Raw genomic sequence first — 25,795 nt, 5'->3', positions numbered from 1 at the left:
CTCTCAACAAAGTGGGTATAGAGGGGACAAACCTGAACATAATAAAGGCCATATATGACAAGCTCACAGCTAACATCATACTCAACAGTGAAAAGCTGAAAGCTTTTCCTCTAAGATCAGGAACAAGAGAAGGACGCCCACTCTCACTAGCTTTATTCAACATAGTACAGGAAGTCCTAGTCAGAGCAATTAGACAAGAGAAAGAAATAAAAAACATCCAAATTGGAAGGGAAGAAGTAAAACTGTCACTACTTGCAGATGACATATTATATATACTAAAGACTCCACCAAAAAACTGTTAGAACTAATATACAAATTCAGTAAAGTTGCAGGATACAAAATCAATACACAAAAATCTCTGGCAATTACATACACTAATAATGAACTATCAGAAAGAGAAATTTAAAAAACAATGCCACTTATAATTGCATCAAAAAGAATAAAATATCTAGGAATAAATTTAACCAAGGAGGTGAAAGACCTGTACACCAAAAACTATAAGACACTAATGAAAGAAAGTGAAGAAGTAAATGGAAAGATATTCCATGCTCATGGATTGAAGGAATTAATATTATTAAAATGTCCATACTATCAAAAGTAATCTATAGATTCAACGCAATCTCTATTAAAATCCAATGGCATTTTTCACAGAAATAACAAACAACCCTAAAATTTGTACAGAACAACAAATGACCCTGAATAGCCAAAGCAAACTTGAGAAAGAAGAACAAAGCTGGAGGCATCACAGTTCCTGATTTCAAACTATATTACAAAGCTATAGTAATCAAAACAGTATGGTATTCACATAAAAACAGACACATAGACCAATAGAACAGAATAGAGAGTCCAGCTATAAACCCATGCATATATGGTCAATTAATTTATAACAAAGGAGCCAAGAATATACAATGGGGAAAGGAGAATCTCTTCAATAAATGGGGCTGGGAAAACTGGACAGCCACATTGAAAGAATGAAACCAGATCACTATTTTACACCATACACAAAAATTAACTCAACATGGATTAAAAACACAAACATAAGGCCTGAATTCATAACTCCTAGAAGAAAACATAGGTGGTAAGCTCCATGATGTTGGTCTTAGAGATGATTTTTCGGATTTGAAACCAAAAGCAAAGGCAACAAAAGCAAAGCTAAACAAATGGGACTACATAAAACTAAAAAGCTTCTGCACAGCAAAGGAAACTATCAACAAACTGAAAAGGCAACCTACCAAACGAGAGAAAATATTTGCAAATCATATATCTGATAAGGGGTTGATATCCAAGATATATAAAGAACTTATACAACTCAACAGCAAAAAAATTAAAAATCCGATTCAAAATGGGCAGAAGATCTGAACAGACATTTTTCCAAAGATATACAAATGGTCAATAGTTACATGAAAAGTTGCTCAACATTACTAATCACCAGGGAAATGCAAATCAAAACTGCAATATCACAGGGCCAGCATAGTGGTTAAGTTTGCACACTCCGCTTCAGCGGCCCAGGGTTAACCCATTCAGACCCCAGGCATGACCCTACAGACCATGCTGTGGCAGGTGTCCCAAACATAAAATAGAGGAAGATGGGTACAGATGTTAGCTCAGGGCCAATCTTCCTCAGCAAAAAGAGGAGGATTGTCAGCGGACATTAGCTCAGGGCTAATCTTCCTCAAAAACAAACAAACAAACAAAACTACAATATCACCTCACACCCAACAGAATGACAATTACAAAAAATTCAAGAAATGACAAGTGTTGGCAAGGATGTGGAGAAAAGGAAACCCTCGTGGACTATTGGTAGAAATGTAAACTGGCGCAGGCACTATAGAAAACAGTATGGAGGTTCCTCAAAACATTAAAAATAGAACTACCATCTGATCCAGCAATTCCACTTCTGGATACTTTCTGGGTACACTCTTTGACATCAGTCTTAGTAGTATCTTTTCGAATATGTCTCCTCAGGCAAGGGAAACAAAAGAAAAAAGAAACAAATGGGCCTACATCCAACTAAAAAGCTTGTACACAGTAAAAGAAACCATCAACAAAGTGAAAAGACAATCCACCAATTGGGAGAAGATATTTGCAAATCATATATCCAATAAGGGGTTCATATCCAAAGTATATAAAGAACTCACACAACAACAAAGAAACAAACAACCCAATTAAAAAATAGGCAGAGAGTATGAACAGGAATTTTTCCAAAGAAGATATACAGATGGCCAACATCACTAATTATTAGGGAAATGCAAATCAAATCACAATGAGATATAACCTCATACCCATCAGAATGGCTATTATTAAAAAGACAAGAAATAAGTGTTGGAGAGAATGTGTTGAAAAGGGAACCCTCATACACTGCTGTTGGTGATGTAAATTGGTGCAGCCATAATGGAAAACATTAATGGAAATTCCTCAAAAAACTAAAAATAGAACTACCAAATAATTCAGTAATTTCACTTCTGGGTATTTATCCAAAGAACAAGAAAACACTAATTTTGAAAAGATATATGCACCCCTATGTTCACTGCAGCATTATTCACAATAGCCAAGATGTGGAGGCAACCCAAGTACTTATCAACATATGTTGGCTGTATGTTTCCTCTTCTGTAAAATGCCTGCTTTGTATCTTTTTGCCCATTTTCCTATTGGGTTATTCTTACTGATTTATTGTTCATTATATATTCCTGATACTAACGCTTTATTAGTTATCTATGTTGGATAAAACCTTCTGCCAGTTTGTAATCAGCCTTTTTGCTATTTTTAAGGTGATTTTTGATGAACAGGAAGGTCTTAATTTTGTCAATTTAGCCAATATTTCTTTTTTACGTTTAGGAACTCCTGCCACACCGCAGGGTCAGAAAAATACTCACCTGTATATTTTCTACTAAGCTTTCTGTTTTCACATTTAAGTCATTTTTCCACCTGGAATTTATCTTTGTGTATAATATGAAGTAAAGATCCAGTTTCAATTTTTCCCCCCTTACTTCTGCCTTCTGTCCTCATCTATCTGCAAAAATAATTCTTATTCAGCTAACCAATGACTTCCAGGTTACTAATCCATCTTTTTACTCCTTACTTACTACGTCCAGCAGTACTGATATTCAGGACTCCATCCGACAAGAAAATTTTCTTTCAGTGGCTTCTGGGACACAGCCTTCTCCTTGTTTCCTACCTACCGTTCTGACTAGTTCTGATCTCAGACTCTTGCAGGCTCCTCTATCTAACCAGGCAGTAAATGTCCAAGTTCCTCAAGGCTCCACTCTATGCTCACACTTAGAACAGTGCCTGGCACACAGTACAAGTATTTGCGATTGCTGTCATCTTCTCTAAACTCTCTACCTGGGCAATCTGTTCTATTCCTTAATGCTCAAGACTTTAACCACCATTTATACAGCGATGACTTATAGAATATTTCTTCTTAGAGGTCCTACCTCACATGTATTTGATGTCTCCTCTTAGATACCTCCAAGACACCTCAAACTCAGAATGCTTAAAATTGAACTCATGATGTTTCCTCCCCCACCTCCCCAAAACGTGCCCTGGTTCAGTGTTTTTTGTGAATGGCATCACCAACTCAATAAGGTTTGAAAATCAGAAACGCATCTGTTTCCTCTATCCAATCCATCACCAAGTGCTGCTGATTTTCTAAATCTCAATTCTGGCTACTTGATTTCCACTTCTATTCCCACTGCCCTAGATTTGGCCTCCTGTTGTCTCTCGCACTACCTCAAGTGGAGGTCTTCCTGCGCTATTTCCCTTTCAGCCTCTTCTCCACACTACAGCCAGAATGATCTTTCCAAAATGCATCAGGTATCCCTCCTACTTGAAATCCTTTAACGGCTCTTAGGATAAAGTTCAAACCCCTTAATGTGGCCTACAAAGATCTGCAGAGTCTAGGCCTACTGCCTCATTTCATACCACACTCCCCTTTGCTTTATATTCCAGGCATAATGACCTTTTAAGTCCTGATTCACCATGCTCCCTCTCACCAAAAGATTTTTACACGTTTTTCCCTCTAAATGGAAGGCTTTACTTTAACTTTAGTTAACTATCTCCCTGTCTCAAAGAACCCGTTCCTGACCTTCCAGAATAGATCAAATTCCCCAATACGATGATTTAATACTAACAAGAGCTTCTCCTTCTTGCAGTGCTTACCTCAGTTGAGATTTTTACATTTGTGTGATTGTCTAAGATCTGCTTGTTTTCCACCCCCACCAAACCCTATTAGTCGGCAAGCTCCAGGAAACTAAGATTTATTTCTTTCTTTTCTCACCATTGTACCTCCCATGACTAGCAATATCTGGTATGTAGTAGAAATGAATAAATATTTAATAAAGTAATGAACAATCTGAATCACTGAAAACTTTTGCTAAAACCACCTCCACATTTTCCTCACCCTGCCCTACTCATAACAAAATTTCTAGAGATGGGGCTTCTGAAGTGTTTAAAATTAAAAAAAAAAAATTCTCCAGGTGAGACTGATACCATCCCTATTAGGATTATTAGCCCAAGAATTCCAAATTAAATTGGTAGTAATTACTGAAACTAAGGCATATTGCCTAAGAGAAAATACTTGATTGGGTTAGCATTGTAAATTCAGCCATAATTTGAAAGTAAGCATCAAAGTCAGAGATAAATGACCAAAAAGGGAGGTACACTACAGAGATCTGATCAAAAAAGAATATTCCAGGATATGTACTGACGCAGAACAGATATATCTATATATCTCAATAATGCCCCCCAACTGTATAGCACAGCGTAATGAGTGACGATCCTGAATCATTAAAAAATATATACTGATTTGTCAATGTATTTACTAAGTATATCCAATGTACTCAGAGCTGAGCAGGCAAGGTGGGGGTATCAAAACAAGTACAAGATATTTAGTACGTACTTAATATTTATTGTTACTTAATTAGCTAAATGAAAAAAACACAATATGGTGTTTACCCTCAAAAGCTTACAATGTAACTAAAAGATAAAATTAATATAAAAGAAACAAGAATTATTAAACACTTTTAATATGTTTGTCAAGTTAGGACAGCGGTATGATTTCTCAATTTACATATATTTCCATTTGAAAAGCTTGGGAAAATGTTTCAGCAATATAAGGCATAATTCTTGAATATTCAGAATAGTCTCCTTTTATTCTAGGTAACAGAAGCATATAAATTAAATGATCTTTTTTACACTAATTATTGCCCCCTAATTTATAACATATAATTCTATTTCTAGAAAGCACTTTAAAAACCGTCTTATAAACTGAATATGAATAAAAGTATGAAAAGGAGCACAAATTTTAAAACCTTAAATGCAAAAATTTTAATACATTGGCTTTAACCATAAAGCATTTTTTAACAAGTGATAAACACAGGCTAGTCAGCAGTAGCGGTCTCGTGGCTTAGATTCGGTGCTCTCACTGCCCCAGCCTGGGCTCCTTTCCTGGTCAGGGAACCACACCACCCGCCTGTTGGCTGTCACACTGTGGCAGCTGCATGTTGCTGTAATGCTGAAAGCTATGCCACTGGTATTTCAAAACCAGCAGGGTCACGCATGGTGGACAGGTTTCAGTGGAGCTTTCAGACTAAGACAGGCTAGGAAGATGGACTGAGCCACCCACTTCCAAAATAATGGGCCACAAAAACCCTATGAATAGCAGTGGAGCATTGTTTGATACAGCACCAGCTGAGAGGATGGTGCAAAAAGATGAGGCAGGGTCGCTACAAGTCAGAATCACTTGATGGCACTAACAACAAAACACAGGCTGGATTATGGGCTCCTGAGGAGTCAGATAACACCTACAGATGAGTCTTCTTGTTAAGAATTCTTGAACCTCTGAACATAAGCAACAGCCACCAAATGATTTCAGCAATAGGATGCAAGTATTAAATTAAATTCTACCAGCTTGGTGGAAGTGGATGGAGAATTCCCCCGGAGGGGAACAGCGACAGCGTATTTTACCCATTTCAAGATCTTGCCCCATATTGCACCAGTTTGATATGGGCTGGGCGAGGGGGTGGAACAGTTAAATATTTCTTAAAGTGTAAATCTATACACTTAAAGGTTAAACTTATTTGTAACCTACATCGTAGTGTCATTAGTTCAGTGAACTACACTGCTTTCTTCCTAATCACTAGTCAAATCAGCCTTACTGATGATTTCAGAACATGAGGTGTTCAGAGAAGGGAACAAGCCTGAATGGGACGTCATAAGGAAGATGTGCAGGTAGCCAAAGGCCAGCAGGTAAGGAAACACTAGAAAAACAGCCTAGTCTGCCTGCATAAACTCTCCTAGCTTAAGCTAGAAGCATCAGCTACCACATTTGAAACCATCCTGACAGCTGTATTTCCTGTATCTGCCTGCAACTGTTAATGCTGAGAAATTCTGTATATTACCATGCTTGTGTTTAGTAGACAATCTTTAATAATTTTACTCACACTTAACTGATTTTCTCACATCCTAAACAGACTTCTCTAAATAAAGAAGACTATTTCAAAGATAAATTTTAAATAATGTTTAAGGAATCCTGATTTAAAACATAGATTTGACTTTACTTTTTATTCTTACTTTATTTTTTATTTTTTACTTCGCATTTATTTGGTATATCCTATTCATACTTTTGGGCTATCGATAAAAAGTTAAATCTGTTTACATAAAGTAATGTTCAGCTCCAATAAAACCGTAAAAAGATTACTTTTTAAAATGCAGTAAACATTTAAAATTTTTTACATAAAAATCAACACGAATCCAGTGACATATATTTCCACACTATTCCCCACAAAAAGAGTCCAATGCAAAACAGATGTTGCCTGATATTTCGCATTCAGTTTGTGTCTTATCTCTATTCTCAGGAACATATTTTCTTTTTAAGTCCAATGCTTTAACAGTTCCTTGTGAAGACATTTAATTCATCGTTATTGCATTATTCATTATCATTTATGATTGTTCACAAGTATCTTTCTAAATATTTAGGGTAAGAATCATCATTATATTCATTAATGTGAAATACTCTTAATTTTTAAAATGTCACTATTTCTTACACTAATTTTTAAGTAGCTGCTATACTGTGTTTTGTGTATTAAATAAAAACAAAACACTTCTACTTCCTAAATGGATAAGATCTATGCAGCTCATTACTGTACCAGATGTTAATATTAAAACCTTAAGGGCTAGTCCTCATCATCTTTGAGAATTCTATAGAATGGGCCAACTGTACCATACTTACATTTGTAGATTATTTTGCCCAACTGCTCAATCGGGAGTAATGCCACTCAAAGAAACCAGACTCTAAATTCATGCCTATATCTACAGTGATACTAAAAGGAATACAACATTTAACTTCAGCAGGGTTGCTAAAGTATTGACGACTAACTAATGTCCGGTAAATACTGGTATTTTGGCAATGACCCACAAGGTTAACTACTAGAGAATTCAGCCTAATACTATGAAATAACTCATGATAATTAGACTAAATAAGTTTTTCCACTTTTGAGACAAAAATATATAAATTAAGGTAATACCTGTTTATATTACTTCCAAAATGTCTACATGCTAAACTTGCTACAGCCTGTAACGTATACACCATTTAGAAAACACAATTGATCATTGTTCTTTTTAGACATATTCACATAAAGATGGAAATCAACATTTGTGGCATCGATAGGTTTGATTAGCAAATGTCACCCTTGTAGGCATGATTGTCTAATCAACAGCCAGAGTGTGTCCTTGATTCTAATTACCATTATAGCTGAATAACCTGTAAATTACATCGTGAGTTGTAATCCCCCATCCACAGCCAGAACATGCCCTGTAATATACGGTGATTCTAAAAGAAACACAACTGCATGCGCCACATCAATAGGTTCTCCAAACCTCCCAAGCGGGATACTTCTCTTTATATCGTCTTCTTTCAAGTCTTTCGTCATATCTGTGTGAACAAATCCTAAAAGAGAAATGTTTATTTTGCTGAAAACGATAGAAGCTTTTCTCAAGACATTTGCTCAGTTTCAAATAACAATTAATTTGCTCCTGAAAGTTTAATTTGACATTATTAATAAACCTCGCTTAGGAAATACAAAGTTTTGCTATCAATCAAGTAACCAAGTCTACATTTTTCTTCAATTTAACTCAATGAACATTTATTGAACACTGAAATATTTGGCCCAACTCATAGCACAATATAAAAGGGTGGATACAAACATGAATAAAAATTCTATTTCTTTAGGGAACCTATAATTTTTGGAGGAAATAGTCACTTGTACCCCTAATTATAATGTAAGGAAGTCTGGTGAATATGCTTATAGAGATGTACACAATACCACAGAACTGATTAATTTTCACTTGAGCAGGGGTCGGGGGGAGGTAGGGTAGAGGAAAGGAAGGCATCACAAAGGTGGTCACATGAACTGATCTGGCACTTCTAACAAAAATTAGTTCCATTTGTTACAGCTAAGACAGCTGATGATTAGAAAGACTAGTATTTCCAATATTCACATAAGAAAAGAATCTTATGATCATACCCAGTTCCAATGCAAGTATACACAGAAAACTCAAAGTTTAACATGGTACTGGTATATGACATAAAGCTTGCAGGGAACATGTTCTAAAGTATAAAATCCTACAGTATAACGTACTACACAATATATTAAGCAACTAAGTCTAAGTGATTATAGTATACATATATGCCAGAACTGTAGATTTATTCAGAAAATTGTGACAGTCTGAGACATACAAATACATATTATCAATAAAAACAATTTCTATAATCAGTATTCCATATACTACTCACTCATTTAGGTTTTAAAAAAGAAAGCAAATAATTACTCCTCATGAACAATAATTAGAAAAAAATTTTTTTAATTTAAAGTCATGAAAAATAGAAGGACTAAAAAGTTAGACATAATGTGTGAAGCAGAAGTTTAACGTGCAATCTCAAAAATACAGTTTTCAAATTGGCTTGTGTTAAAATTAAATCATTTATAACTCAAACTATAAATCAATCTCAATACACTGCCATTTAAAAACCAGGACAAATGTGAACTGAACACTAGATTAAGAATTAGCATTATGCCACTGGCTTATTATGCAATACTATGTAATTACCGAATTTTTCTTTACCTTTGGTTTTCACTTTTAAATACCTTAACATTTTTTTGAAAGTCTTCTGAGGAATAATCATAGATTTTTCTATCATATAGCCTATTAAGACAGTGACAGCTTTATATGGAAAACTGGCAACAAGCTGAACGTCTTTCAGTAAGGACCTGGTTAAATAAATCATGGTACAATCATACAATAGAACAATATGCAGGCATTAAAATGATGCTATGGAAGGATATTTAAAATGAAAGAAAAAGAACATTTGTACACTAAAAAAAGTAGGTTACAAATGAACTCAAACTACTATTAAAAACAAAAAAACTAATATATACTAATGACAAAAAAATATATACCAAAATATTAACAGTGATTATTATTACATACTTATTTTCTCCTTTTACTTGTCTGTACTTTCCAAACTCTGTAACAGATGTAATTTTTTTATTCAGACAAAAAGTTATCGCAAAAATAGGCACAGTACTAACTTCAGATCGTCTGTAATGAGGGCCCAGAATAACAAAACAATTTTGTATTATTTGTGTGATTCATTGTGAGATTACATAGTAAAATAAATCTTCTCTGCCATAAAATCGTACATTTCTTTTAAAAGTCAGCAAAATGTCCTTCATTCACCTTCGTCTTTAAGAACGAGAAGCCAAAAGGAATGCAAGAATAAAAGGAGAAACAGCTGACACAGACAACCATAAAACTGGATAACCAGCCTCCGCAGAATTTCAAGTGAATTGTAAATGAAACTTCATCTACACTGAAGAGTCATAATAATCAGTGGGCAATCCAATCATCTTAACAAGCATTATCATGGAGCTCCCTGATTTCCAAAGTTGTATGTCTTTGGACATACTGATTTTCAAAGGTACCTCAGAGAGTGTAGTAGGAAGAAAACTCACCTCACAGGTTAAAAAAGTTGAATGAATTAAAATTATAAATGTAACATTTAAAACCTTATGTTACCTTCTCAAAAGTTCATGATATAGGGGTCTGGCCCGGTGGCCGAGTGGTTAAAGTTCCACACACTCCACTTCAGTGGCCCAGTTTCATAGGTTCGGATCTTGGGTGTGGACCTACTCCACTCATCAGCCATGCTGTGGAGGCATCCCATGTACAAAACATAGGGGAAGATTGGCACAGATGTTAGCTCAGGGCGAATCTTCCTCACCAAGAAAAAACAAAAATGAAAAAAAAAAAACACAGTCCTACTTACACCTTAGGGGAAAAAAAAAAGTTCATGATATAATTATCCTTTACTTTAAGGTCTTTTTGGATTCTAGCAAAATTGGCACAAAATATTTCCCCACTAACCTGCAAATCCTCAGCAGAAAATCAATGATGCATTTTCATCTTAAGAAAGAAAGAACTCAATAAAGTACAGTAAAAATGGTTTGCAAAAAGGGCCTTGTGACTATGTTTAGCAAATTCTAGGCTCAACTTCTAACTGGCTCTGGTGCATTTTTCAACAGTTAGCATTTTGTGGTAAAACGACCACTGGATTAGGACACATTAAACTAGATTCTATTCCCTAGTCTGCTGAGAGTATCAAACCTATGCCCTGAGGAAAGTCATGTACTATCCACAGTCATGTATGGTCTAAAACTGTATGGCTGTTTCTGTATCATAAAATGAGTGAAGTAGATTGAAAATGATACATCTCTGAGGTTTCTTTTAGCTTTACAAAACCATGATTCAAAGATGAAAAGTATGCCTCATTAGGTAGTCTTCATGACTTCCTTACTTGAAGTTTAGGAAGTGAGCTCCCTGAGAAAGACCCTCAGGTCTTACATTGGTAGCCCTGTGGAGGTTAGAATAGTTTCCGTTCAAGATGCAGGGATGCTAATCTAGGTTTTAATCTGCATGCTAATCTGTGCTGAAAGGAACTGATTTGCCCAGTTTCTGGGTGGATGTCAGTTCTCATGTGTTTGTCCTTTTGGAAACAAAGGGTAAGGCCACATAATGTGTGTGAGGCCATTCGAAGGTGTTTTCACCTTGGAAAAAAGGCAGATCTAGAAAGGGCACGAGGTACTGGAAGACAAACCTTAGACAGGAAGAGTAAGACAAATCAAGGACAATCCCAGTGAGATGAAAAGAAGGCCTCTGCCACATAGTCATGGGCTGTGAGGACAGACTGTGGTCCTCCAAGAACAACCAAGTGAGCCAGATACACGGAGCAGGTACAGGTTAAGACCTTGAAGCTTTCAGTAAAGCCTCGTTCAACGTTACAGACTGGATTCACCTCTGCTATGGTCAATGCCCATGTTAGGTCAGATCTGTAAAGGAGAGAGAGGTGCCTTCTGAGTCTGCAATGATTACAAGAAGTCCAGAAGTGGGATGGTGATGTTCAGGCACCCACCTCACATGAAGATTCCCCCTCCACTGCTCAAGCTTGGAAGACAAGGGTGTTATTTCACTAGGGAAGCTTGAAACAGCCTCTCCCCAGACCTGTGGTTGGAATTAACCCTCATGGGACAGATGCTAGCCATCATCAAACTCTGCACTAAAGGCTTAAAATAAAGTAGGCGTCCGAAGCCAAGTTGAAAGGAAGAGTTGAATTCACCAACACTGGCTTTTCCTCTTTGATCATGATGTTTGATGTAGAGAGCAAGAACATGTCCAACAACATAACACCTTTCTCTCATCGTCTGCAGGGATGTTTTCTATTTAATAGACTTTATTTTTTAGAGCAGCTTTAGGTTTACAGGAAAATCGAGTAGAAAGTAGAGAGAGTTCCCACAAATTTCCTTATCACACTGCCCCCTCCTACCCCTACATCTTGTCTCAATGTAGTACATTTGATGAACTAATACTGATACGTTATTAGTAAGTCACGTCCATCGTTGACATTGGGATTCACTCTTTGGGCTGTACAGTTCGACGTTTTAACAAATGCATAATGTCATGTATCCACCATTACAGTATCAAACAGAATAGTTCTACTGCCCTAAAAACCCATCTGCAGCTTTTTAAAATTCATATATATCTTCTCCTAATTTATCAGAAATCAAATAAAAAATGTGAAGCTAGTATCTAATGATAAAATTACTCCAGGCTCTACCAAACTTCATTTTATGCTATAGCTCATGTACCACATGATCTTCACTTAGGAATATATTTATTCATATTTATATTTACATTCACATTTATATTTATAGTCAACCAAGGCACTACATACAAACAGTCTTTTGGATTCTAGGTCATATATCATAAGACCTGAGTAGAGATATCAGCAGTTCTTAAACATTCCACACCCCCATCTTTGTTCTTGTATTGCTTTCTAGTTTGTGCTCTCTCTCCTTGGCCCCACAGAACTCTGTTCCGTAGCATTCTTTCACTTTATTTGTAAAGTTCTGGAAATTTTGCTCTACTCCTCATTTTACTACATATATATTTACAGTGCCTTTCAAGCTGGGCTATAAAAATTACAAACTACCAGTAGGTGCCACTATCCAACAAATGATGTTATTACTGATCACTTGTTGGACAGGTGGAGGTTTCTAGCTGGCTACAAAACTATCACTCCTTAAACCAATACACAGATAACTGAAATGACAGGGGCCCAACTAACTTAGAATAAAGAGACTTCTACTTTAGTTCTGTATACATGACAACACACTCAGCATATTTTTTAAAAAATATGAACTCTAGGAACAGGGATGTTCTGGCTTATAAAAGCAAGCGCATGGTTCTTGTCTAATGAGAATTTATGTTTAGTAAACTCTAAAGGAAATGTATTTCCTTTATCCATTTTTGGGTAGCTATTTAGTATAAAGAAATAGCATCTCATTTCCATATTAATAGGTCACTATTTTAGTTCTGAACATTTTTATACACAGCAGAGACTTTATATTTAAATAAGACATCAGGATTTTAGCACATCACCAGTATCAACAACTGTAGGATGTGCAATATTTGATATATCCACCAGCTCAGACGTCCCTTCCCTAGTATAAATTTCTAGGACCTAGAAAGAATTAACATAATCCCAGATACTTTTTTAAGGAAGAAGAAACAAGGCTGCTGCCAAAAACTAGACCAACACTTTTTGTTTTTTAAAGATTGGCGCCTGAGCCAACATGTGTTGTCAATCTTCTTTTCTTCTTCTTCTTCTCCCCACAGCACCCCCAGTATCTAGTTGTATATTCTAGTTGTAGGTCCTTCTGGTTGTTACGTGGGACACCGCCTCAGCATGGCCTGATGAGCGGTGCCATGTCTAAACCCAGGATCCGAAGCAGCGAAATCCCGGGCTGCTGAAGCAGAGCACGCAAACTTAACCACTTGGCCACCATGCGGCTGGTCCTAAGACCAAGATTTTAACCAGAACAAATTTGTATGTCTTAATATTATGTTTGTAAAAGTGTATAGGGAAGTGGTGTGAAAAATCAACTCCATATCAAAAAGCACATAAGAGCACCTGGAATAACACCTGTTTTGAGTAACGACCAAACTTATGCAAGCATTTGTCAACAAGATTTTCTCCAAGTAGTAAACATAGAAGCTCTTCAACTTAAAAAAAAAAAAAGGTGGAGAGGGAGCAAAACACTTAAGGTACCCTACAGAAACAAATGCAATGGATACGATTTGTCAAAAATTTAAATGCATATACTCTTTGAGCCTTGGCATTTTCATTCCCAGGATTACACTCATAGTCGCACATATGCAAAATAAATTATGTACAAGTATTGTCACTGCATAATTAGTTATAACAGCAAAAGATCAGAAACAACCTAAATGCCTATCAAGAGGCAACAGGCTAAATAAATTATGGTACACCCATAAAACAGACATTATTGTCTTTTAACTCAGCTATTAAAAGTGATGGAGCAGTCACAAAAGACCACATATTACATGATTCCACTTATATGAACTGTCCAGAATAGGGAAATCTATAGAGACAAAAAGTAGATTAGTGATGGCCAGTATTGGGAAGATTGGAGGGAAATGGGCATTGGAGCGAATGCTAATGGCTATGAGATTTCTTTGGGGATGACGAAAATGTTCTAATATGTACTGTGGTAATCGAACAATTTTGTGACCATACTAAAACCACTGAATTATACACTTCAAATGGGTGAATTGTATAGTAAGTGAATTATACTTCCATAAAGCTGTTACTTTAAAAAGTGAAGCAGTTCTATACAGAATAATATAGAATCAACTCCAAGATACATTGTTCTATGAATAAAGCAGGGTATAGAACATTGTGAATAATATGATACAATTTGGGTTTTCTTAAAAAAATTATATATATTAAAATCATATATAATATATATTAATATATTTAAATATATATAATTATATATATATATATATATATACGCACATTTTCTTGGCTTGTATATGAAATACAGAAGAAACCAGTTAACAGTGGTTGCACTTGAGGAAAAGAACTGGATGCCTAGAGAAGACTCACTTTTCACTCTGTCTTTCTGTACTTTAGAATTTTGTACCATATGTTTGTATTATCTATTGAAAACATATATCTTTTTTGAAGTAAAGTACCCATTACAGTTTTATCAAATATTATGTTTCTTACATTTAATATTTTCCAATCAGCAAGATTTATCCATGATGAGAAATTTATTTTATACTGAAAGTAATACCAAAACTTAGCAACTACTTGATCTTCAAAAAGTCACCAACATTAGGCAGCAGATGACAGCCTAATTTATTATTTCCCTTATTCCTTACTTTTCCTGTATTGAATTGCTTTTTAATTGTTTTCCTTAACTGGAAACTCCATTTGAAGGTGATCAGGAAAACTGACATAAAAAGAGATATATTGTTAATTCTGATGTTTGTCAGCTCTATTAAAAGATCCGGAGAAGAATCTGAAATTACTATCTAAAACAAAGTTAAATAGTTCTATAGAATCAATTTAATTCTACTATTTCAATTTGCACTGTGCTTCTGACCAATGAAACATATTCATACTATGAAATCTGCTAAATATATACAGCCAAAATAAAATAAAGGTTTCTTTACTAAACGGCCACACTTTCAGCAAGAGGTTTTTTTCTGTAGTATAAATCACACTGGAAAGTAAGATCTTTAAGAAAGGCTATACGAACACAATTCCAGAACACTCATAAAACCTCTCGTTGTATACAAACTGGATTCCCACTATTTAGCCTGTTGCCTTGGCAACTAATTCACTCTAATAAAATTAAGCATTCCTCCTTCAGCGTTTCCATAGCATCACATACGTACCCCTACTTTACATTCATCACATGCATTGAAATTATTTGTTTATATCTGTCTTTCCCACTGTACTTATCTCCTTGTGGCAGAAATATTTTATTCATTTTTGTAATTTTGGAAACTGGCACACTTCTTGCATATAGGAGACACTCCAGGGAGTCAGCTGAATGAGTTCTTATGTGTTAGGAATACCTTCATTACCCTGAAACCATCCAGCTTTTAAATGATGATGAGCTGAAATTAACTCTTCATTACACATACTATTCCAATCCCTAAACGAGAGGGAAGTAAATAAATACAAGCAGTCCCAAACCACAAACAATCTATTCTATATATAGTTAAACCAGGTTAACAAGAAAATCAATCAAATTGCACAAAGCATACACAAGCAGAAAACAGCACCAAGATGACAGTGCAGCTTTTGGATTATCTTTTTTCATTTTTTTTTTTTCAAAAAATGGATGTATCTAAATTATAGTCATTTATCAAATGTTTATGGATTTGGAATGCTTGAATTTAGCTAGTCTCTGCGACTAAACAATGAATTGGGAAGGCAGCACATTATAGTGCAAAAGGGTTCTCAGGACATTTGGACAATTCCCTGATCCCCGCTGGTTCAACATCAGCGCCAAATACAACACCAACTCTTCGGTCCAAGCGGGAGCCCTTAGTGACTTGAAATGGAAAGGTGGCAACGGTCTACTTCAGCCTATACTTTCTTACAACCAACCAATGAAGCAAAATAAAATGTCTTTTCTTATATAGGGAATCAATTCTTAAATATCTATAGTAAGCTAGGACAAAGATTCCATCGAATTTTTGTGTTAAAATTCTAACACAAATCCTGGGTAGCTCTCTAGGGTACAATGAAATCCACTGAAACGCATCTTATCTATTTTGAAAATAAACATTATATAACTTCTGGCAATTCTTTTTCTGTCTAAATACTGACTTTCTGGAGTAATTAGTCTATCAGTTATTGTACATGATTGCTTTGTGAAATGTGCAAATGATATCACCTTTGCATCCTTGTTTATTTCCTCTGGTTTGTATTGTTATTAAAAGCATATTGTACTATAGAGCTATTCAGATATTTATTTATTTATTTATTTTTTTTTTGGCAAGGAAGATTGGCCCTGAGCTAACATCTATTGCTAATCCTCCTCTTTTTGCTTAAGGAAGACTGTCAGTGAGCTAACATCTGTGCCAATCTTCCTCTATTTTTTGTATGTGGGGTGCCACGACAGCATGGCTTCACGAGTGGTGTGCAGGTCTGCGCCTGGGATCTGAACCTGTTAACCCCAAGGTGCCCAAGTGGAGCATGCAAACTTAACCACTACACCACCAGGCCAGCCCCCAGATACTTTAAATATAAAGAGACATTGTTTCTGTAATACAGATATATAAAATATATTTAGGTAATGGATGCATTCCTTGGAAAGTTCTGCGTTCACAAAGTCTAAATTAATCAGCAAATGTTGTATCCCAGTGAGCAGTAAACCAACAGGACGTCTCAAGAAGAGAAGGACACTTCAAATGGAAACAGTTCTCCAAAGGTATACAATTTGGATTTGTTCAACTGCAGGATATATGTTACCAATACTCTCCCCCTACCCCTACACCACTTACTTGAAATCCTTACATTCAGCTCTTAAGAGTTCTTAATTTATAACTGATTTTTAAATAAGAACATTATTATGGTTCTTAGTTTGGGAGTAATCATTTAGTAAAAAAAAATGCAAAGCGGTTTACACAACAAAACAGCCTGGAATTACCCTTGGCCATTTCCTTGAGGGTGGTGCAGGGCCTGGCAGTGTGGCCAGCTGTGGCCATGTAAGTCCTGTTGGGACACAGTCACATCCTTCTGCATTTCACTACTCAAGTTTAGTAACAGCGTGGATTCCACGTTCCTGTTCTGATCCTCTCTGACAAGTGCCCGATGGCGCCAATGCACTTACAGACACAAGAACAATCTTTGCTATTATTGTATAAAGCCATAAATGTACATAAATTATGTTTTAATAGAAAAAGAATTTTCACTGACCTGGTGCAACAACATTCACTCTAATTTTCTTCCTTGCTACTTCTTTAGCAAGAGCACGGGAAAATCCAACTAATCCTCCTTTACTGGCACTGTACACAGACTGGCCAGAATTGCCTTTTAAACCAATAATACTTCCTAGAAAAAAAAATGAGAGCAAATTCAAACCAATTAAAGTGGTTATGTGAATATTCAGATAATTTATAGTAAACAAACAAAAATGGTACAAACCATTTTACCTTATCCTTTGCTAAAATTAGGAATTCTAACCATTGTCATTTGAGTAGTAAGTCTTAGGGGTCTGAGCCTGCTCCAGATATATACACAAAAGAAGATCGGAAAGAAGCTTACAAAAACCTCAAATGCCAGGTGGGGGCTTGAGACTTCATCCATTAAGTGAAAGGAACCCACACTCATCTCTGAGTAGGTCAGACATGATGAAAATTCTATTTATAAAGGCTTCCAGTAGGAAGAGGTTAAAACCAAAAGTCAGGTAGAGACTGATTAATTTTATGATTCTACAACACAGACATAAAGAAGTACTCATTTCCATCTACAAAAACAGATCATCTGAAGGTAAAGCCCACTAACTTTGAACTACTGGCAATCTAAATTAGCAAAGCTTCAAAGCTTATAAACTTTTTGTAAAATTCCAATTTACTTATCTTCAGTGAACTTGTAGTGCCTACTAAAGATTCTTGAGTTGCCTCATTTATATGAATATGAAAGAATAATTTATAACTCCAATATCAACTGTGCAAATAAATTCTTGCAGAACAGAAGTGGGGAAGTAATTTTCTGCACCAATGACCTGTGCTTACGATATAAAAATTTATCAAGAACATCACAAAATTTTTGAAAAAGTGATTTTATTTTAGAAAAAGAAAACATTCCAAACACTTTATATTATAATCAACAAATCAAATATTAAAATATTTATCTACATTATATATTATTATATATGCCAGTTATGACAAAGGAAAGGAATTGTGAAGCACAGAGAAAAAAGAGACATCAGACAGATGAAATATAGGTGAACAGAGAAAGGGGAATTTGGGAGAAAAGGATGGAGAGACACAAAGAAAGAAAAATACAGGCATGGAAGAAAAGCCAAACAATTTTTGGAAGCTTTGGTTTATGCCACACACTATTGTTTATCTGGTCAAAAAGTGGTAACTTCTGAAATATCAGTGAACTTTCTAGCAGTTTAAAGTAGTCCTTTCTGTAATAATATTTTCAATTATCTATTTTTACCTACTGTTAGCACAATTCTAAAAGATTTGCATGTATGCAAAGGACTGACGTGGGTTTTTAAAATATATGTATTTAGGGGATATTTTAGAGTTACATAAATACAGCCCACATTATCAGGTGATACATATCCATGCCAAATACCAGCTTACAAGAACCCAAGATCATTATCTGGCTGTATTAGAAGACAAAGGTCAAGTCTTTTACTAATCTTTTATAAGAAAATACGATCTTTTCCATTTTTAAGGGTAAATGTCAAAATGTTCTAACACTTATTAGCACAGAATTCTTTCCTTTTCTCATTTTCAAAGAGAAAAACTCTATATTCTTGGAATTGGAAAGCCATTTCCCATGTTAAAAAGAATATGGTCATTTGCTTTAACAGAGCAGCATCCCCCTTTTGTAGCCTTTCAAGGTATTACCACTTAAAATTAAAAGGTAGGGGCTGGCCCAGTGGCATAGTGGTTAAGTTCACATGCTCTGTTTTGGCGGTCCAGGGTTTACAGGTTCAGATCCTGGGCACAGACCTACATACCACTCATCAAACCATGCTGTGGTGGCATCCCACATACAAAGCAGAGGGGGACTGACACCAATGTTAGCTCAGTGACAATCTTCCTCAAGCAAAAACAGGAAGATTGGCAACAGATGTCAGCTCAGGGCCAAACTTCCTCACCAAAAGAAAAACAAATTAAAAGGCAAATGGTATACCACTATTTTCAAATTACGAAACTGAAATAAAATGCCAAGTCATTTCGCATTTTATGGTCTACAGGCACATACTACACGGTTTATCCGACCTACAGGTCAGGTGAACTGAAGACTAGGAGTTACTTACCCCTAAAAAATTGACAAAGTGTTTCCTTACAAAAACCTCCTCTCAAATCTTTTAGATTTACCACTGACCCATGCAACTGCAACAGACATCATTTTTTAGCCCCCACTATCTAAAATTTTTCACTTCCTTGTCTATTTTAAAAATTAGGTTTCCTATAAAAATCAGGATGTCCAATTTCTCTTAAAAAATCAAAACAGCTGGCAAAACACAGGACCACACTTGTGCACAGCAACAATCTACTGGATCTGGGCAGTGGTTGCTCCTGCCATTTCATAAGGCCTCTGGACATCAAAGCTGGCCATCTTTTGTCATTTATCACGTCGCTTGTGCTGTCATGTTTCTAATACCTGGTGGTGTCACTCATTTAACACCTGCTTGATCACTAGAGGGACGTGAATTTGTGATTCTTGTTTTACCCATTAATCATTTAATAAAATCCTTTTCCCATAGATAATAAAGAGACACATTTCATCCAAGTTTCACATGTGAATACATGCCAAATTAGTCGATTAAATATTTTCATGGTTCCATGAGATAGTTATAAAGTCACAAAGATGATGACTCACCTACGTTAACAATAGATCCCCTCTGTTGCTGAATCATAGTTTTCATGGCAGCTTTACAGGTGAGCATGGAACCCAAGAGGTTAGTATGAAGCTGAGATACCATATCTTCAGTTTTTGTTCTTACCAACAGGCTATCCCTACCCAAAAAAAAGAGCATGTAAATTCAAAACGGATAAAATAAACCAAAAAAGTCAAATATATAACATTTTAGCTGAAAGGGGAATACAAGAAGTGCTTCATATTTGAGCTAGAATACCTAGAGAGTCCCATTTTAAACTTGGCTTGAGACGCACTAAAATAACAACCGACAAGCCAGAAAGGATCCACCTGGAAGCCAGTTTCCTACCCCTTCTTAGGCAGAGTGGCAAATATTCCTAACTGCTAAAAGTAGTGCAATGTAGCCACAATAGCTTGAATGAACCAAGCAACTGTCATACTGAGCCATGTTTAGCAAGGAAATTAATATATTATTTAAAGAGTCTATCCTAAACTCACGTTAAAAAAAAAGAATATCCACTCAGATTCCACTAATATTAAGTTCATGAACTGACAAAACATATGTGGTGACAGAAGTCAGAATAGTGGTAACCTATAAGGAAGTATTAATAGGGAAGAAACTGAGAGAGCATTCTGGGATGCTGGAAATTCACTTAGCACTCAATATGTGTGCTGATTACAGTACAATGGTAAAACTGATCCAACTGTACCCTTATTTTATATCTCAACACAAAAGAAAAGAATGGATGGATTGACAGACCAAATTTTAAATGCAGAGAGTTTTTCTTCCAACTGGAAATAAAACAAGCTAATTAATGTATTAACTCATACTAATCAAAGACATTAGAAAAAAAAAGACATACTAGAAATGCACTTAAATTTGTGACCAACCTATTAATTCCAGCTGCATTTACCAAGAAATTAACTGGACCTAAATTTTTCTCCATCTCTTCGAAGGTATTTTGAACTTCATGTTCTTTGGCAACATCACAGCTAAAGGCCAAATGATCTCCTACACAACAAAGTTAGATTAGAATCACTTGTAAATTGTAACTTGAATTTAAAAATTATTCAGTACATGTCTGTTAACCATCCACGATGAGCTGGGCCTTTCCTAATCTAGAACCTAGAGATAAAAGAAGATTATGTCATGGGTTCCTATTCTCATGGAACTAAGTCTAATAAAACTGGGATGGGGGTGGGTGGCACCTAGGGAGAAACACAGTAATACTAGAGAACGTAAATCTTAAAACTTTTTTTTAATCAACAAAAAGTGAGGGGAGGGTCTTTTTGTGCTCATAATGCTTTTTAAGTTTCATCTAATAATATTTAAAGCTTTGATACTGACCCCATGCTACTTAATTCAAGGCTTTTGGGTTTCAGATTCCTTTTTTGAAATTTATGTCTCATTCTGTTAGGTATTTGTTGAATTGGTTTCCTGGTGCTAAGCATAAACTCTAGGGCTTCTTTTTCTTTTTTTCACTATGGCACATATATTATAATGACTATTATTCAAGCCTGACCATCAGGAGAGATGAGACAAAGCACAAAGCTGCAAAAAAGGCTAAAACTACAAAACATGGGAAAAAAAACTTTTTACTAAAAACTGTAACCTTTCTTTTTAAATGGTCACGTTTTTTAAATGATCGGATTAAATACCCAAAATATTACACTTCAAAGCAAGCATTCTCTATTTAATAATATACCATTTAACACTCTAAAAGATAGTTTTTTAAAAAACTAAACAATTGCTTATTTTCTGGCTGACCCTGCCTATACATTAATGTTAAAATTTCCCCCCCAAGACTTTCGAAACAGTACGTCATCCCAGAAGTCACACTTTCTGGGTAAAAACCAATCGCTCACAGAACACATAATTCAAGGAAATGAAAGGCTCAAAAGCATGCTCTATGTCTCACTCTTGGCTTTCATCTGACTTATTGGGTCCACAGCAACCTTTGAAAGCTCAACCAACGGTTTTAATCTAGTCCAGCAAACACTGATGGCTTGGGGTGACCCCTTAAGAACCATTTTTTCACCCCCTTTGTCATAGTAATGTCAGCAGCAATGACAAAATGGAGTAACACGTGTCAAGGCTTCTGAAATAGGGCTGGGAGGCCCTTAAGGTACCCGCATAACACCACTACCCAGATGGAATGTAACTTTTGAACTGTGCTTCACCACTGGCATCTCCACCTTTCAAGAAATATGCTTACGCCCATAGGTAAGAACTTTCTGCCTTAGAGATGGCCTTAGCAACCAATCTCATAGGGGGAACAAGTTAGTTGTTGCCAACACAAATCACAAATTTTACAAAACATCCTGTGTAATTTACCTCTTTGTGCCTTTATAAACCCTTGCCTTGTCTTCCTCCGAGCCCATTTTGGGTTTCTACCTGAATCTGTGTCTCCCGAATTGCAATTCTAACTGCCCAAATAAATATCTGCTATTTTAACTGTAGTGAGTTCTTCCCCGGGCAACAGTAACATAACGGCAACGAATCGGAGCAGCAAGACAGTCACTCAAATTCTCCCTGGTCTATAACATGTGTTCTTTTCTTTCAGTCTAACATTCGCTACACCCATGTCAACATTAGGGTGGTGAATCCAATCAATAATGTTATTTTAGAGGTTACAGCCACATCAGCAGGCCTCTCTTCTTCCCAACGCCTCCCGGATAGTAAATGAGGTGCAACTGTCCATTTTAGTAACTACACAAATAGCGGTGTCTTGGTATCTTTGAAACATCCCATTTCTCCCTACCATCAACAGACTTCAGTTTGCAGAACAATTACTAATCCTTTACTAATAAAAAAACTGGAGTTCAGGTGCAATAAAAACTTGGCAAAACGAACCTCAACTGTCCATTTGTAAGTCACCAAAACAATCTATTAACTTAAGCCCTTATAGATGTAGTAAAACAAACCAAGTATATCTCAAAACCGCCTCGTACTCAAAATTGTCTCCAAGAAAACACGGGCCAGGAGAGCCCTCACCAAGACTGAAGCGAGCCTTTGCGCCCAGCCCTGCCTCCTCTGGGCGCCCAGGATCCCGCCACGGAGGTGACCTTTACCCTGTAGCAACAGTTAACTTGTGTGGCTCTCTCCTTCCAGACGCCAAAACAAAGCAGCTCCTCACGGCTAGCACTAGCCTCAGGGACTTGGGTGCTTATTAATGGGGCCTCACAAGACTGCTAAGTCCTAAGGACACCCCAAGAGCTCAGCCCTCGGCGTTCTGCGGGAAACCGGGCGCGTGCACAAACCGGGTTTGTGCACCAGCCGCAGGCTCCTCGGGGCGGACCGCTCCAGCGCACGGGAAGCCGAAATGCTCCACCTCAAGGCCATAAAGGCCAGATCTGCTCGTTTTACAAACGAGGCCGCGTATGGCGCTTGGACGGCAGCCACACAACTGGACAACTCCAGTTCGGTACCTACCGCCGAGTTCACCGGCGGCGGCTTTGGCCACGTCTAGATTTCTGGCGATGATAGCCAGTCGGTAGCCTTTCCGGGCCATTAACTGGGCCACTGCCCTGCCAATGCCCCGGGAGCCTCCAAACACAGCACAGACTTTGTCCATCTTGGACCGGAGAGTCGCAAACTCGGAAGAAAGAGGGCCAGGAGTGGAGGCCCCTTTCCAGACCCCTCTGAGCTTTTAAGCCAACGCCATTCTAAAGATCTTTTTTTCAAAGCCAAACCGCCGCAAAAACACTGTCACTCTTCTCCTCCTCCTGCCGCCAGACTCCGGCGATCAAGGAAAACAGCAAGAAGCGCGAAGAGTACGGCGTCAGCACGTCGACGTCAGCGCGCACGGGCTCCCAGGCGCCGCATATTACCAAGACGCGGGCGTGAAAGAGCCAGGGCGGCCGAGGACTGTGTGGAAGGGGCCGCGCTGCATGCTGGGAATTGTAGTCTGGACGCTGGGGCCGGGGAAAAAGTGAGAGCGCGCTTCTCAGCCGGAAGTGTACTGAGGGCAATGGGGGTTACCTCCGTACCCCTTGGGATGTGGGAGTTAGAATTAGAGCTTGGGTGACCAGCCATTCCAATTTTCCTGGAACTAACGGGGTTTTTAAGATGCTGGTCTTTCCGTTTTAAAATGAAGACGGTCCCCGGCAAACCGAGACTAACTGATCACCTGAGTTAGAACCCAGAATATACGCTATCCTCCGCATCTGCCTTTCACCCAGGGTTTGTCTTTGGCTGGAGACTAGATGTCCTACTTATTGAAGAAGTGGTCCCCAAGTATCGGACTCACACCAAAACCTATCCTACCTGTCCCTTCCCCAAGTTGCAGCAGAAATGGGCCTCACCCCGCCTGGATGTCAGCATTCATCACAAGGGGTGTTGCGAAGGTGGATGCCTTCTCAAGAACACTATATGTAGGAGCTCAAGAAATGTTAATTGAATGATTGAATAGTCCTGCAGGATCGATAAAACAAGTGTCAGCTGCTGCACGCGAAAATAGGTTCCTGCAGTTCTAAGTAGGATGTGCTGAGTGCTCTGAGAGTTAATAAGGTAGAAGTTGAGCATTTGTTACAATGACACTGTAAGAAGGAAGCATTTCTTGATACCATATCATTGCACTGAAGGATTCAGAAAAGTATAAACCATGGTCGCTACTACTGAAAAATACACAATCTGGGGTAACAAGACTAATACTTATGAAACACTAGTGAGTAGTCCCCAAATCAAAATAAAGTGCAAAATTATATTAACACAAGAGCTCAGAGAAAAGGGAGATGAATGAAGAATGAACGGGTGCGTGGGAAAGCTGGATTTGAGGGCTGGATGTAGTTTGAATAAAAGGAGGGGAAGAGCAGGCAGGCTGTAAGCAAATTGAGCATTATTTTTATTCCACCTAGATCCAAAAGGAATTTGAAATGGCTTACAAAAATACATCAGTAAGACCTCACGCCCATTAAGATGGCTACTAGCAAAAACAACAACAAACAACAAAGTGTTGGTGAGGATGTGGAGTAACTGAAACTCGTGTGCGCTGTTGGTGGGGATGTGAAGTGGTACCTGGCTTTGGAAAACAATATGGTGATTCCTCAAAAAAATTAAAAATAATGCGTCTGTTTGACAGACCTGGAGCAGTTACTGTCTGCTGCTAAGGTTTCCACCTCAGATGCAAGACAAAAGTGTCCTCGTGGTTTCTGTCTGATTGTGGCAGCCAAGATTGAATGAGGGAATATAAAAGAAAAACATGATGATAGAGGGAAAGACATGGAGAGAACTTTTGCAACTTGGAAATAAGTTTGTAAACAGTGAAGAGCCTGTTTTACTCCAAAGAAGAATCTAGAATTTGAGTTTACAGGAGAAGTGTTGGAAAATCATCCCCCTACACCCTTGCCTTTTGATTGATTCCACTTTTAAAAGCTTAAGGGTCAAAACTAATTAAATTAAAAGCAAGCCATTAAAAAATTTGCAAATAGAATTATGTGATCTAGCAATTCCACTTCTGGGAATATACTCAAAAGAATTGAAAGCAGCATATTGAAGCAATATTTATACACTTATATTCATAGGAGCATTATTCACAATAGCTAAAATGTGGAAGCAACCTAAGTGACCACCAATAAATAATGGATAAGGAAAATGTGAGCTATAGGGTTATAAATAGGTATAAAATCATACACAATGGAATATTATTCAGCCTTAAACAAGGAAGGAAATTCTGCAATACGCTACAAATGGATGAAACTTGAGGACATTATGCTAAATGAAATAAGCCAGTCACAAAAAGACAAATACCGTATGATTCCATTTATATGAGGTACTTTAAAATCAGAGAG

At 37.1% G+C, this 25,795-nt stretch overlaps 1 protein-coding gene and 1 non-coding gene across 15 annotated transcripts in view; one reads left to right on the top strand and one right to left on the bottom strand.

The window, feature by feature from the left end:
* Positions 1-23,915, bottom strand: part of CBR4 (carbonyl reductase 4) — a 105,720-nt gene extending 81,805 nt beyond the window's left edge. For 12 of the 14 annotated variants that reach the window (XR_011436694.1, XR_011436695.1, XR_002806446.2 and 9 more), the window contains exons 1-4: positions 23,439-23,915; positions 20,897-21,017; positions 20,009-20,145; positions 17,357-17,491 (exon numbers count right to left, since the gene is read on the bottom strand). Coding sequence is in view for 11 of the 14 variants with exons in the window: in XM_023636326.2 (XP_023492094.1) it covers positions 17,357-17,491; positions 20,009-20,145; positions 20,897-21,017; positions 23,439-23,580 (535 nt within the window). In the remaining 3 variants the exon portion in view is untranslated. Of the gene's footprint in view, positions 1-4,885; positions 7,946-8,113; positions 10,206-17,356; positions 17,492-20,008; positions 20,146-20,896; positions 21,018-23,438 lie in introns of those variants that run through there. The other 2 variants (XM_001499202.6, XM_070261410.1) reach the window with 2 other exon arrangements.
* Positions 23,916-25,069: 1,154 nt separating this feature from the next.
* Positions 25,070-25,199, top strand: LOC111772660 (small nucleolar RNA SNORA31). The gene has a single exon (XR_002806662.2). It is a non-coding gene; the product is annotated as a small nucleolar RNA SNORA31 (small nucleolar RNA).
* The last annotated feature ends 596 nt before the right edge of the window (positions 25,200-25,795 follow it).

Source organism: Equus caballus, chromosome 2, assembly GCF_041296265.1.
Source record: "Equus caballus isolate H_3958 breed thoroughbred chromosome 2, TB-T2T, whole genome shotgun sequence".
Classification (NCBI taxonomy): Eukaryota; Metazoa; Chordata; class Mammalia; order Perissodactyla; family Equidae; genus Equus; species Equus caballus.
The sequence above is the reverse complement of the archived record's forward strand: the minus strand, read 5'-3'. Positions and strand labels throughout refer to the sequence as shown.